The sequence below is a fragment of the Halichoerus grypus genome, chromosome 11 (assembly GCF_964656455.1).
Source record: "Halichoerus grypus chromosome 11, mHalGry1.hap1.1, whole genome shotgun sequence".
Classification (NCBI taxonomy): Eukaryota; Metazoa; Chordata; class Mammalia; order Carnivora; family Phocidae; genus Halichoerus; species Halichoerus grypus.
This window is the reverse complement of record NC_135722.1, coordinates 7,429,807-7,442,121: the sequence shown is the minus strand read 5'-3', so window position 1 is coordinate 7,442,121 and position 12,315 is coordinate 7,429,807. Positions and strand designations below refer to the sequence as shown.

The 12,315-nt window shown below is 44.5% G+C and overlaps 1 protein-coding gene across 8 annotated transcripts in view; it reads right to left on the bottom strand.

Annotated features, from left to right (window-relative positions):
• Positions 1–372: 372 nt before the first annotated feature.
• Positions 373–12,315, bottom strand: part of MAJIN (membrane anchored junction protein) — a 29,017-nt gene continuing 17,074 nt past the window's right edge. For 3 of the 8 annotated variants that reach the window (XM_036101165.2, XM_078057799.1, XM_078057800.1), the window contains exons 4-11: positions 10,739–10,814; positions 10,442–10,567; positions 9,322–9,353; positions 8,917–9,008; positions 7,638–7,701; positions 4,035–4,107; positions 3,144–3,261; positions 373–509 (exon numbers count right to left, since the gene is read on the bottom strand). In XM_036101165.2, coding sequence (XP_035957058.1) covers positions 389–509; positions 3,144–3,261; positions 4,035–4,107; positions 7,638–7,701; positions 8,917–9,008; positions 9,322–9,353; positions 10,442–10,567; positions 10,739–10,814 — 702 coding nt within the window. In that variant the 3' untranslated portion in view covers positions 373–388. Of the gene's footprint in view, positions 510–2,203; positions 2,549–3,143; positions 3,262–4,034; positions 4,108–7,637; positions 7,702–8,916; positions 9,009–9,321; positions 9,354–10,441; positions 10,581–10,738; positions 10,815–12,315 lie in introns of those variants that run through there. The other 5 variants (XM_036101166.2, XM_036101168.2, XM_078057801.1 and 2 more) reach the window with 5 other exon arrangements.

The window sequence follows — 12,315 nt, the reverse complement described above, 5'->3', positions numbered from 1 at the left end:
TGAGGCTGCTCTTTCTGACTGGGGTGAGGCAAGCCTGTGAGCCGTGCTGTCTTTGCCCCGGAGCTGCCTTTGGCTGCATGTTGTGTCTGCTCGTGTGGCTCTCTGATGGGTGTGAGTGTGAGCAGCTGTCAGCCCACGGCAGTGATTCTCCCCTGGAATCTCCTGCCACCTGGAGCACAAACATCTGCCTCCCTCCATCTGCCCCATCTACAGGCCCCAGGCCCTCCCCGGGCTCCTCCTGCCTCAAGCGGCTTACCACTTCCAAGGCCCAGGAGCTGAGTGGCTTGCGGAATGGGTTCCTCAGGTCTTCCACTCGTCTCCAGACAGTGCCGGCTCTCCGGATTTTTATTTGCCAACGTCCTGGAGCCACGCCCTCTTGGGGATCAGCTTACAGGCCTGCCTCCCGGGCAGAGGCCTCAGAGCAATCCCACCTGGGAGATCCAACTCTTCCCTGAGGTGTAGTCCTCAGAGAGTGGCTTCTGCTGCTTTCGGCTGCCTGAGGTCCCGGGCTGGGGGCAGTGAGATATGGAAAAAAGCCCAGGAGCTGCTGGAGTGGGCGGCTTGTGTGCAGTTGGGGAGAGAGGGATCAAGACTGGGCTGAGTTGTGGCCGCCAGGGTTCTCTTCTCTGCTGTGTGACCTTGGGCAAGACACTCCCCTGTTCAGGGCCTTGCCACCCCAACCCTAAAGCTACTAAACTCATTCTTGCTTGTCCCTTATCCACTGCACAGGAAAAGGGTTGGGAGGATATTTTTATGGACAAAGGAACTGACACCAGTAAGGGCCTCCTGAGATATGCTGGGTGGCAGAGTTGGGGAGAATGGGGGGTTCTAAGTCCATTTCAGAGCTTCATTTTCACTCATCATCCTGGGGGTCAGCCACAGAGTGCGGCTCCCCTTAGTCCCTGGAATAACAGGGACCTGACTCCTGGGACAGTCTGAAGCTGTCAACACCAGCAAAGCCCATCTTTTAGTCCAGCTCTGGCTCAGGTTTTACAGGTAAGGCAGCTAAGGCTTAGAGAAGGAAAGCTACTAAAGGTCACACAGTTAACGTCAGGCCAAATCTGCTCTCCATACGTGGTGCTAAATTACACTTGGGGCAAGAATGTGGCAAATTGGAGAAGATCCCTAGTTAGCAGTAGCTGCACGGGCTAGGGCAGGCCAGAGATCAGAAAGAAGCCTATGGTGATTTGGCCCCCACATCCCAGGGCCACTGCCTCACTGATTTGTTCAGAAAGGCAGAGCCAGCCACACACACCACCCACCCTTCGTTGTTCAGATGAGAGAATCCGAACCAGAGAGGAAAGTGACTTTGCCAAGGCCTCACTGTAAGCTAGTCAGAGTCAGAATGGCACTCAGATCTCTAGATTCTGGAGTTGTGCCTTTCAGCAGCTTTGTAAAACAGGCCATGTTTGGGACAGTAGGACAAAGGCTATAAACACAACTTGTCCTTAATCTTCCAGTTCCCCTTCAGCCCTTCTCCCCTCAGGACCTGGGCCTGTCTACAGCAGCCATGTCTTCTCCCCATCCAGGGTAAGTCAGCCAAACAAGGGGACCCCAAGGGACCTCAGCATTCCAACCCCGTTTCTGCCATTCATCACAGAAACCTTCCAGCATCTGACAGACCATCAGCTCTGTTTAAAGACTAGAAGGACAAGGACTCATCTCACAAGGTGGCCCATTCTAATATAACAGATTCCTTTGTTCTGAGCTAAATTGAGTTTCCCTATATTCCCATCTATTTGATCTGTGGCCACACAACGCAAGTCTAACCTGTCTGTCCCAGATCAGCCCTTGGGTTACATGAAGTCAGAGCTTGGGTGCCCTGGTCTTCTCCAGGGGCCCTAACCTGGGCTGCCTTGCAGTTAATCTGAGAAGCTAAATTGCATTACTGTCAAAAGCCAGAGGGATAGGTGAGTGGAAAGCATTTATCTACTGAGGGTGCACTTTGGGGCCAAACTGGGTGAATTTGGGATAATGATATCTTGAGGGTCAGTTGGGCTCAGGAAAGTGAGTCTTATAAGACCCCATTCTCTAAGCCCTGGCGGGGAGGCTAAGGTTTGCAGTCAGCTACAGACCCCACCCACCCAAAGCATCCCACCAACAATAACTAGGTAGACCCAGGGGAGAGGTTTCAGCCATCGCTTCCCTGTATCTTCAGGGAAGAGTTTGCTGTCTCTCTATTTCATGAAATTCAGTCAATAACTCTTCATAAATAATTTATTTTCATTAGGGTCCTAAGTGCTGGAGATGAAAGACCTAAACTGGCCCTCAGAGCAGCACAGTTCTTAGACTAGAACATTTTAGGAAGTTCTTTTCTTAGTGTTTTAAATTGAAAAAAAAAAAAAAAATCCATTGTAAAGGGGCAAAGGATAGGACAAACCCACAAGAGGACTCAGGGAGTTTGTGGCCTGCATTCCCCATGACTGAAATGTCATACACAGAGGACGGAATGCGAAGAGTCACTGCGAGAAGACACTCTTCCCACTGCTGCATCTGGAAGGCTCACTGGCTGCTCTTTCTGAAGAAATAGCGAAAGGGGAAGAGAGAGCTGTGGGAAAGAGAGCAGAATGGGTTGAGATTCTAGAGGTCCCTCCCTTCTCCCAGTTCCATTAGGGGCATTAATGAGGGCATTTTTGCTTTGGGGAACCACTGTATGGATTCAACTCTGGAGCAGCATTTGAAAAGGTACCCAAAAGCTAATTTGGCTTTATACTCAGGAGTGGGGCATGAAGGAGAATTGCAATGGGGCAGCTGAGCTCTAGAGAGAGAAAGGGATTTGCTAACAGTCTTCTGCAAAAAGGACTCTGAAGATTCAGAGGGGAGAATGGAAATATTTTGGTAACCAAAGAATCTGAATGGCCCAACAATAAGAATAGTCTCTGTCCAAGGAGCATTTATGGAGTGAGGTCCAATGCTAGGCACACTGGGGTGGGTTGTGTAAAAATGAACAAGACACAGTCTTTATTAAATCCAGTTAGGGCCCTTGTGCTGAGTCTCATTTCCATCATGTATCCTGGGGAAAATAGAGATTATGCAGGTAATCTGATTTCTTTTCTAATTTCCCTGAGAGACTCACTGAGGCAGACTCTGGTGCTAGACTGCCCTGAGTCTCAGTGTGATGGTAAGAGAGACACCTGTCCTACCTTAGAAACCCAAAGAAGCCACTGGTTCCCAGCTCTGGGGGTCCTTTAGGTGGAGATGGGTTGTTTTGCTGCAGTGGGGAGATAATCTGCCCTGCTGGGCTGTCCTCCCACTTAGAATCTACAAGGAAAACAGGGAAAAAATGTTAGTCCGTGGGCTACTTTCATGTGACATCCAGTGTGGACCAAGGGCAGCCTCACACAAAGATTCGTTTGAAGCCAGGTAACTTGTTTGTTCTGACCCTCCCAATTTCATCTCAGGAGATGTTATTCTGACCTTGGAGTATTTTTAGTTGGGTCCCTGAGATTTTTACACTGCTCAAGTCCTAGCCACCCACCACAGATTGTCGTCTTCTCATGGAATGACGACTTGTTGAAGAACTCACGTGCTTACATCCTAGCATCTGCGACAACTACAGTCCTTACCGAATCCTTCTGCTAGACAATGCCTTCACATGCATTCCTAGCCCTTGCTGAGCATCCACTGCACCTTCAATATTAATACTAATGCCCCGAAGGGAAGAGGAGGAAAGACAGCTTCCTAAAGATTATTCTCCAACAAGACAAAAAAGTGAAACACATCCCTCCCAACTTTTCTGTAAAACTTATCACCCCACATGGAAATGTTTTCAAATAGTGGGAGCATCATTTTCACCATCAGAAGCACAGGAAGTACATGCATTGTTTCCTTTCACTTCTCTTGCGGGTTGGGGGAGCTTTTATTATTCAAGGGCAGGTCCCCAGACTGAAGGATGGCCAACAGGCATTTCCATGGGAGCAAGACACATCACCCAGCCAGTGTGCCCACACTCAGAACTCTATGCTGCTCTGCTCATCAGAGAACTAAAGAGGACAGGATTATTATTAAAAGAGAATAAATTTCCCAGAACCTACCCTGTTCCTGGGTATCAGTGATATTAAATGTTGGGATCTCCTGCCATTCCTGGTGGGTTTTTCTTTCTCTGTTCTGATAAAAAGAGGACCAAGAAAAGTTTTAAACTTTACTCCTATAGAGCTTGGTGGTCTGAATGCTATTTGTTGATTGGTGGTCAGTCAATGAAGACTTCATAGGGGAAGTGCTATTTGAATGGGGACTTGATGGACGAGTGGGATTTTGTCATAATGAGGGTGAGGAGATGGTCAGAGAGAGTAGGGCATTTAGATAGGGACATGATGTACAAAGGCACAGTACATTAACAAGTAAATGTGATGAGCGTGGCTAGAGCTGGGGCAGTGTAAACATAACTATGGCCTAAGCAACCAGCACACAACTCACTCTTCTCCCTGGGCTACTCCTTTATAGATATTCTTTCGTACTTTGAAGGGGACATCCTATAACCTGGTTCCAAGCCCACAACATTTCCAGTTGACACCTTGATATTCAGAATCATGGTTCATATGTTTTCTTTGGAATTCTCTGCCAACTGGCCACTCCCCTCACCTGGAAAGAACCTGAGGGCCTGACTACCTAGTGGTGCTGAGAAGTTCCTTGGGCCGTTGTGCTGGTGCAGAATTCTACAGCAAGGGACTGCAGACTGTCAAGGTGGGTCAGGAGGCACAGACGTGATAAGCCTCTGGGAAAGTTAGGATGTAGCCCCCATCCAAAGCAGAAGCTGTATTTCTTTTTTTTAAGATTTTATTTATTTTTTTGAGAGAGACAGTGAGTGAGTGAGAGAGAGCACAAGCCAGGAGGAGAGGCAGAGGGAGAAGCAGACTCCCCGCTGAGCAGGGAGCCCAATGCGGGGCTTGATCTCCAGACCCTGAGATCATGACCTGAGCCGAAGGCAGACACTTAAGTGACTGGGCCACCCAGGCACCCTAAGCTGTATTTTTAAGAGAAACTTTTCCACAAAACTGCAAATTCCAGAACACATAGGCTGCTACCTAAGTAATATTCCTGTAAACATGAAAGGGAACTCTGGGGAGGAAGGAAACCATCTCTTACCTCTTCTAAGTCTCCAAGTACACTGGCTTACAGGGGTACAGCTCTGATTTGTAGCTTGAGGAAATGATTCTTACAAATTTAATGAAACTACGGTTTGGAGCTTAAATTCTGCTGCATTGGCCCTAATGAAAGCACCTACATAGGTTGGCAGTGGGGAACAGAAGGGCAGAGGCCCTGGGGCAAAGGTAAAGATCTCCCAACCAGGGGAGATTCCCCTCATGAGACAGTCTAGCATTTGTGCTCTCCTGAAAACTTGACAGATGTCTTTTTAGGCAAATGTCGTTAAGAAAGGAAAAACACAGCCTGAAATAAGACTGAGAGTACCATCTGGGACATCCAACAAGACATAATGCACTTACAACCCAACACAAGGTTGTTCTCTGTATGTTCAGGGCCAGATCTGCTTAGAAGTACAGTTCAAGCAGAGGTGGCAAAAAAACAAAAACAAAAAAACTACCTACATGATAATCTGTTTTACTTCTGAACCATTCATTGGCTCTCCCCCACTTTTTATCCTTACAAAGTCTGGATCTCTAGTCTGGGACCTGAAGTAATAAAGGGAATGGGTCTGCCTTTCCTTCCCATTCTCCCCAAAACACCTCTTATGAAACAGAGACCTTATTCAGATATGTGTCATGTTCTTCTAAGCTTTCCGCGTACCATATCCCAGTGGTGTCATGTTCAGACATGACAGTCCACACTGATGTGACCCGACACGCTGAGTTCCCCAAAGGGGAGAGAAAATATTAAGCATTGGACCATAGGAGCAAATTCAATTTTTCCAGCTCAGGTGACTTACACTGAGAGTCACTGTGATCAGCCTAATTTAGGAGAAATCCTCTCTCTGGGAACAGGGTCTACAGTGGAGACCATCATTGGGCTTTGAGTCAAAATCAATAAACATGTTCCTTTTGGGTTTTTTTTCTTCTCATTTTTTTCTAAACCCAGTAGCAGGTTGAAAAGGTAATTATGTTGAGTAAGAAACTGTGGGTACTGTTCTTGAGGGAGATGATGTGTCAAACTAAGAATAGGAAGGTATGAAGGATAGAGAGTGAGAGAAATGTTCTTTTAATAGTAATTATCTTGGTTGTATAAAGCGTCTTTGTTCTTCAGATCTTCATGTACTCCTCCTGTACTTTCTCATTTCTTTTTCTTCCTTCTTGAAAGGATGGGAGTATAGAAGAGGGCAATCATCTGCCTATAATCACTCAGTGGGCCAGATGGCTTTGCACAACGGGTCCTGTGCCCTGCCCCTACCCACAGAGGCAGAGGTCCCAGTCCCTAAGGGTTCCTTCTTCCCCCAACTAAACAATAAGTTACTGGAAAGAAGCCAGGTTTTACGTGTTTGCATGCACCCCAGCAACTAACACAATACCTTGCAAACAGGAGGCAGAATAATCATTTAGAAATGTAAATCACTTTACTTTTCTACTTTAAAAATGTTTTAGGGAAATCCTGTGATCTTGAAAGTGGCATTAAGCCCTTCATGATCTAGCCTGTGCTGACCTCTTCAGTAACATTTCTTAGCACTGTACTTTAACTTTAACTAAGCTCCAGGTACACTGGCTTGCAGTCACCAAATGCACTGTACTCTCTCCTCTTGGCCTTAGTTCTTTGAGCTACTTGGAACCCTCCCTCACATCCACCTAATTTGGGTGAGGTTCTCCTTTGTGGTTCCTTTGTTCCCTGTACTTCCTTTATTCCTGTATGTAGCACATCTATCAATAATTGTCTGCCTAGCTTTATACCATTGGCATTTTTAGAGGAGAGCATGATATCTCTAATACTTGGCACACAGTAAGTCTGTTGAATAAATGCATATATAGATACACTGATCATGCTATGGAACTTGGGAAGGTGAGGGAGGTGAACTGGTAGTGTTTAAACACTGAAGGTCAGAGCTACTTTAGAGCGGTAAGTGAAAAGTAAGAAAAGAGCACAAATAACAGCTATTTCAAGAGGGGAAGAAAAGAAAAAGAGTGCTCTTTTAGAGACTACCATGGAAAACAGCTCTGAAATGGAGTAGCAGCAGATATAGAAATATCTAAATGGGGAATAAACCTCACAAATGAAATTGAATACTATTGGGGCCAGCCCATCACTGCCCTGAATGAAGTTTTCTCTTACCAGTATCCCATGCGATACATGCCTAGCTCCTCTATAAAAACTAGATGTTCCCAGGCTCAGACCCCAGTGTAGATGATGGCAAAAAGGTTTCTAAAATGAAAAAAATTCTCTACTGGATCCCACCACACAATTCAGCAGACCTGTTTTCTTATCTCACTGCAGAGTACAAGAAGCAGCTTTTTAAGCTGAGAAGAAAAGACCTTTTAACAAAAGGATTCATCAATATATGTATTACGTGGCCACTTTGGGGACAGGTTGTGGCAAGGGTGGAATGGTTGGATGCTGCTCTGCGGATGGTGAAACCTGAGAATGAGTTCAGTCAGCTCAGTCTGTACTTAGGACCAAGAAGTGCTGGTAACAGGAATCCTGACCTGCAACAGAGCAGGAACAGCCAGAAGCCTTAAAGCCTCCATTTTGGTGCTTACCCTCCTGGTTTCCATAAGGGGCTTCTTTTTGCTGGGGCCTTGGCTGGAAATCCCCATCTTGGCCCTGAGGTGAGGGAAAAGCCCAGGAAATGTTACTGGCAGCAGCAACATCACCACATTTAAGCAAATGTGGCCCAAATGAATATTTCAGCAGGTTGGCTATTTTTATACCACTCCTGGCCTGCAGAATAAATTGTGTGGCCAAATTCTCTTTGGGTGCTGCTTTAATTCACAGCAGAATCCCAATTTGAGACATTTAGTGATCTAGGGATTGAGAAAGGAAAAATGCGGTTGACAGCAGGTAATCAGATTTTGAAATACTTGTCTGCATCAGAACCCAGAGAAAGGCAAGATGTGAGGCCTCATCCCCATGGAAAATTCAGTCAAATAGAACCGAGCAAAGCTTCACACCCCTAAGTACCTTCACATTCCACCTGGCTGGGAAAGAAATTTCCTAACTCTTCCCTGACATGTGCATTTGGAGGGTAAAGGGCTCAGCTCCCTCATGGTCCACCCTCACTGCTCCTGTGTGCCCCCATGATCCCAGGAAGGGAGCAGCTGCTCTCTGTGAACATGGGCTGAAAGCACATTGGGCTGGGGAGCAAACCACATCTTGGATTATTCTAGCTGCCCTCTCTGGGTGCTAATAAGAATGACTGTATTACCTTACTGACTCACTCTGTCCCTGACAGAGATTCGGAAGAAGAAAATAAGTACCCTCCACAATACCAACTTTGACATGTTAGGGATGTGTTCAACATTGCCCCTAATGTTGCAGCATCTCACGCAGTAATTGATACATAACCTCTTGCAGACATTTCCATTTTAGCCTACTCCATCTCTTAAGGTAGAGTTCCAAAAGTTTACTGCTTACTAGGTAAAACAGAATTATATTTTATTTTTTTCTCACGCTCTTGAGGGTTTCTCTACATTCTTGTATAATATTCTGGGACTTCTTAAGTCTTATGCCTTCTGGTAGTATGACCATACTAAAAGCTCACTGAATAGGACTTGGATTCAATTGTATAGATCTGATTGCATTTCCTCCCAGCCATTGTCTGAGGAACAGAAGAATCCTACTTTGCTGAGGAAGGAATTGTGTTCAAATTGCATTGCAAATATCAACTTGCCTCCTTCCCTTAGTCCACCCATGGAAATAGGCAAGTACCAAAGAACCCAAGACAAAAAGTGACTCACTGAAGGACAAGATGCCTGGCAGCAGTAGCTGGCAAAGCCTAACCAGGATACAGGATTTAGATTCTCTCTCAACACCACTGACCTGTCCAGCGCTGGCCTGCTGGGGGAGCTGGGCACTTCCGCTCGTTTTCGTTTCCTCATCATGGCTCCTGCTGTTTTCCTCTCTGCTAGGACCTTGAGAGAGGAACCCGACTCCTGTGACTCCTTTTCCAGAGCTGGTCACAGTTCATGAGGGCACAGTGAAGAGAACTCCCCATCTTTAAACTGCCAAAAGTGACTTTTAACACCAGCTTTTCAAGTAAGGACAGATATTCTGTTAGAGACCGTCTCAGAAATCTAGCCACGAGGAAAAAGATGGTCTCATGTATACAATTCTGACTGCATCTGAGCAGCAACCAAGGGGCAGAGGAAGAGATAAGAGCAGAACTTTTGGACAACACAAGGCAATAAAGGCAATTGTCATCTTGTACAGAAAAGGCAAACTTACCAATCCAAGAGGACTGTCGTTTATTGGCTCCCCTACAATAGGAAATTTGAATGTCATAATGGATCAAGATGCTGTTCACTTGGATTTCTAGCTATCATTTATTTCTCAGAACTGGTCCTAGACAAAAACCTGTGTCTGCCCTTCTCCTTTCTGCCTGGTACCACTTTTGCTAGAAATACAGTGTCTTCAAATTCTCCTCCTCCCGTTTTAGAACTCTTGTCATCTACAAGCTCAAAAGTATTACATTCATACTGTATTCTAATGATATGCCACTTAAAAGGGAATGATCCTTACTAAAAGAAACAAGGCGGAACTTCAGACATCAGTGATAAATGAACTGGGTAGATATTTTGAGGCAAGGTCTTTACACTCTTTTCCAAATCAAACTGGCAGGTATCTATTTGTCCCTTTATGAGTAAAAATAGTAATGGCCTTCAGAGATTAAAAACTGGGAGATGTCGGGGCGCCTGGGTGGCTCAGTTGTTAAGCGTCTGCCTTTGGCTCAGGTCATGATCCTAGGGTCCCGGGATCGAGCCCCGCATCGAGCCCCATATTGAGCTCCCTGTTCAGCGTGAAGCCTGCTTCTCCCTCTCCCACTCCCCCTGCTTGTGTTCCCTCTCTCGCTGTGTCTCTCTCTGTCAAATAAATAAATAAAGTCTTAAAAAAAAAAAAAACTGGGAGATGCCTTTAAGATACCCCTAAGGTGAAAGTCACTGCATACTCTAAAATGGAAGGAAGTATTTTTATATAATAGATCGCTTTCACTGAGTGATTACTGTCAGTCAGACTTTGTACTCCTTTCCATCTACCAGTATTTATATATATGTAATCCTTTTAACAACCCAACAAGATGGGTGCTATTATTATTCTTCACCATTTCACAAAGGAGGCACGGAAAGATAACTAATTCATCTAAGGTCATACAACTATTAAGTGGCTAATCCACCAGGATTTGAACCAGGTAGTCTGGCTTGGACCACTTTGTTCCTAACCTCTGCACTGTGCAGTGTTAGGGCCCAGTCTGGCTGACCATTTTGCCACATTGAGCTTGCACTGCTAACCATGGACATTCAACCTTCCCTATTTCTTCTCTACCACTCACTTCCATCATTCTACTTACCAGGTGATGGGTTTTCATGAAACCGTTTCATCTCCACATATAGAGTGAAAACAAATGGATAAGGGACCAAGACAATTTCCCCATGTTTGAATTTCAGGTGGGACACTCTCTCCCATTTGCTTTTATCTGGGAAATGGTGCTAAGGAGTGAGGAAAGAAGTCAGTCAGTATGAGTGCTTGAGTACTATTTTAGGGATAAGACCCTCTCCTTTCCCTGGTTTGCCCGGTGGGTTTGCTGCTTCCATTTGAATCTACAATGCGACCTGCAGCTCATTTCTATCCAGAAATGAAAGGATACAGGGAAATATAATGAAGTGGTCTGTAGCAAATGGCTGCAGATTGTCCAAGTTTCCCAAGACTACACGAATAGAATCCTGAGGAAAAAAAAAAAGTTGAAATGACTTTAATACCGTCTGGTCCCAGCCAATCTTTCCATTTATACCTGTCACTGTTTTTTCCATACTCTATATTCTATTAAAGCTGAACTATTTGCTGTTCCCTGAACATGCCTTCTGCTTCTCCATTTCTGTGTTCTTGCATAGTCTGTTCCCTCTGCCTGAAATGCCCTTTCTACCCATCAGCCTATGTCCAAATCCCACCTATCCTTTAAGGTCCAGTTCAAAAGCTATCTCCTCCAGAAACTTTTCCCTGATTTCCCAAGTTGTAAATTAACTATTAGTCTCAAACTTCACAGTAGTTAGCCTTGGGTCTTTACTACATTCCATCCACATATGTTTTATTTTTCTTACTGAGAAATCTCCTTGAGCTAGAATATATACCTGATTTATTTTAGCATCCCTTCTATGGTGTCTACCTCAGTAAATGTATACTGACTGACTGAATGAATAATACTGGTATTTATTGATATGTAGTTATTTTACTTTAGCTTAAGTTCAACCTTTTCTTGTACTCTTTTAAAATCTTAATTGATTAGTCTCTAATTAACCTATGCTTATTAGTATACACCAATTAAACAATTTGGTATCATAAAAAGACTACTGGATTTCTATGGGGGAAACATCTGAACTTCAGTCTTAGCTTTGTCATTTCATCTCTCTAAGCCTCGATTTCCTCGTATTAGGGCTCACAGTAGGTAGAAATGGTGCCTTATTTATCTTTGTATTCTCTGTACTACCATAGTATCTGGCTTACAATTTTAAAGTTTATTTATAATCTCTACGCCCAACACGGGGCTTGAATTCATGATCCCGAGATCAAGAGTCGTACGCTCCACCAACTGAGCCAGCCAGGAGCCTCTGGCTTATAATCTTAATAGCTAATATTTATTGAATAATCATGATGTCAAGTGTTATTATTTTTATACATATTAACAGTCATAGAGACCTTATGAGATAGGCACTTCTATTATCCCCATTTTATAGACAAGGAAACTGAGACAAAGAGAGGTGAAATAACTTATTCCGGTTTACATAGATAGTAATGGTGGAGCCAAGATATGAACCCAGGCAGTGGGGTTCCAGAGTTTACCCTCCTAACCATTAGGCTCACTGCCTATCAATAAACGTTTTCTGAATAAATAAAAGAGGATGGTAACATCTGACTCAAAACTGAGAGTAAGAACATATAAAAAGCACTTTGAAAAATTTGGTAGGATTATAAATGTAGATAGATGCTTTCTAGCTATGATGTGGCAAGCATTGCATACATCTATTTCCAATCTTCACCACAATCTTGGAAACAGGTATTATTTATCAACTTCATTGACAGGTAGGAAAACAGGCTCAGAGAAAATAGGTAACTTCCCCCAAACCCCAGTGTGAAGGCAGAACTTAACTCCTATCCAGATGTGACTGGCTCTAAGGTCTATGTTCTCTCCACTTTACTATGCTGTCTTGAGCTGTTCTCTGCCAGAAT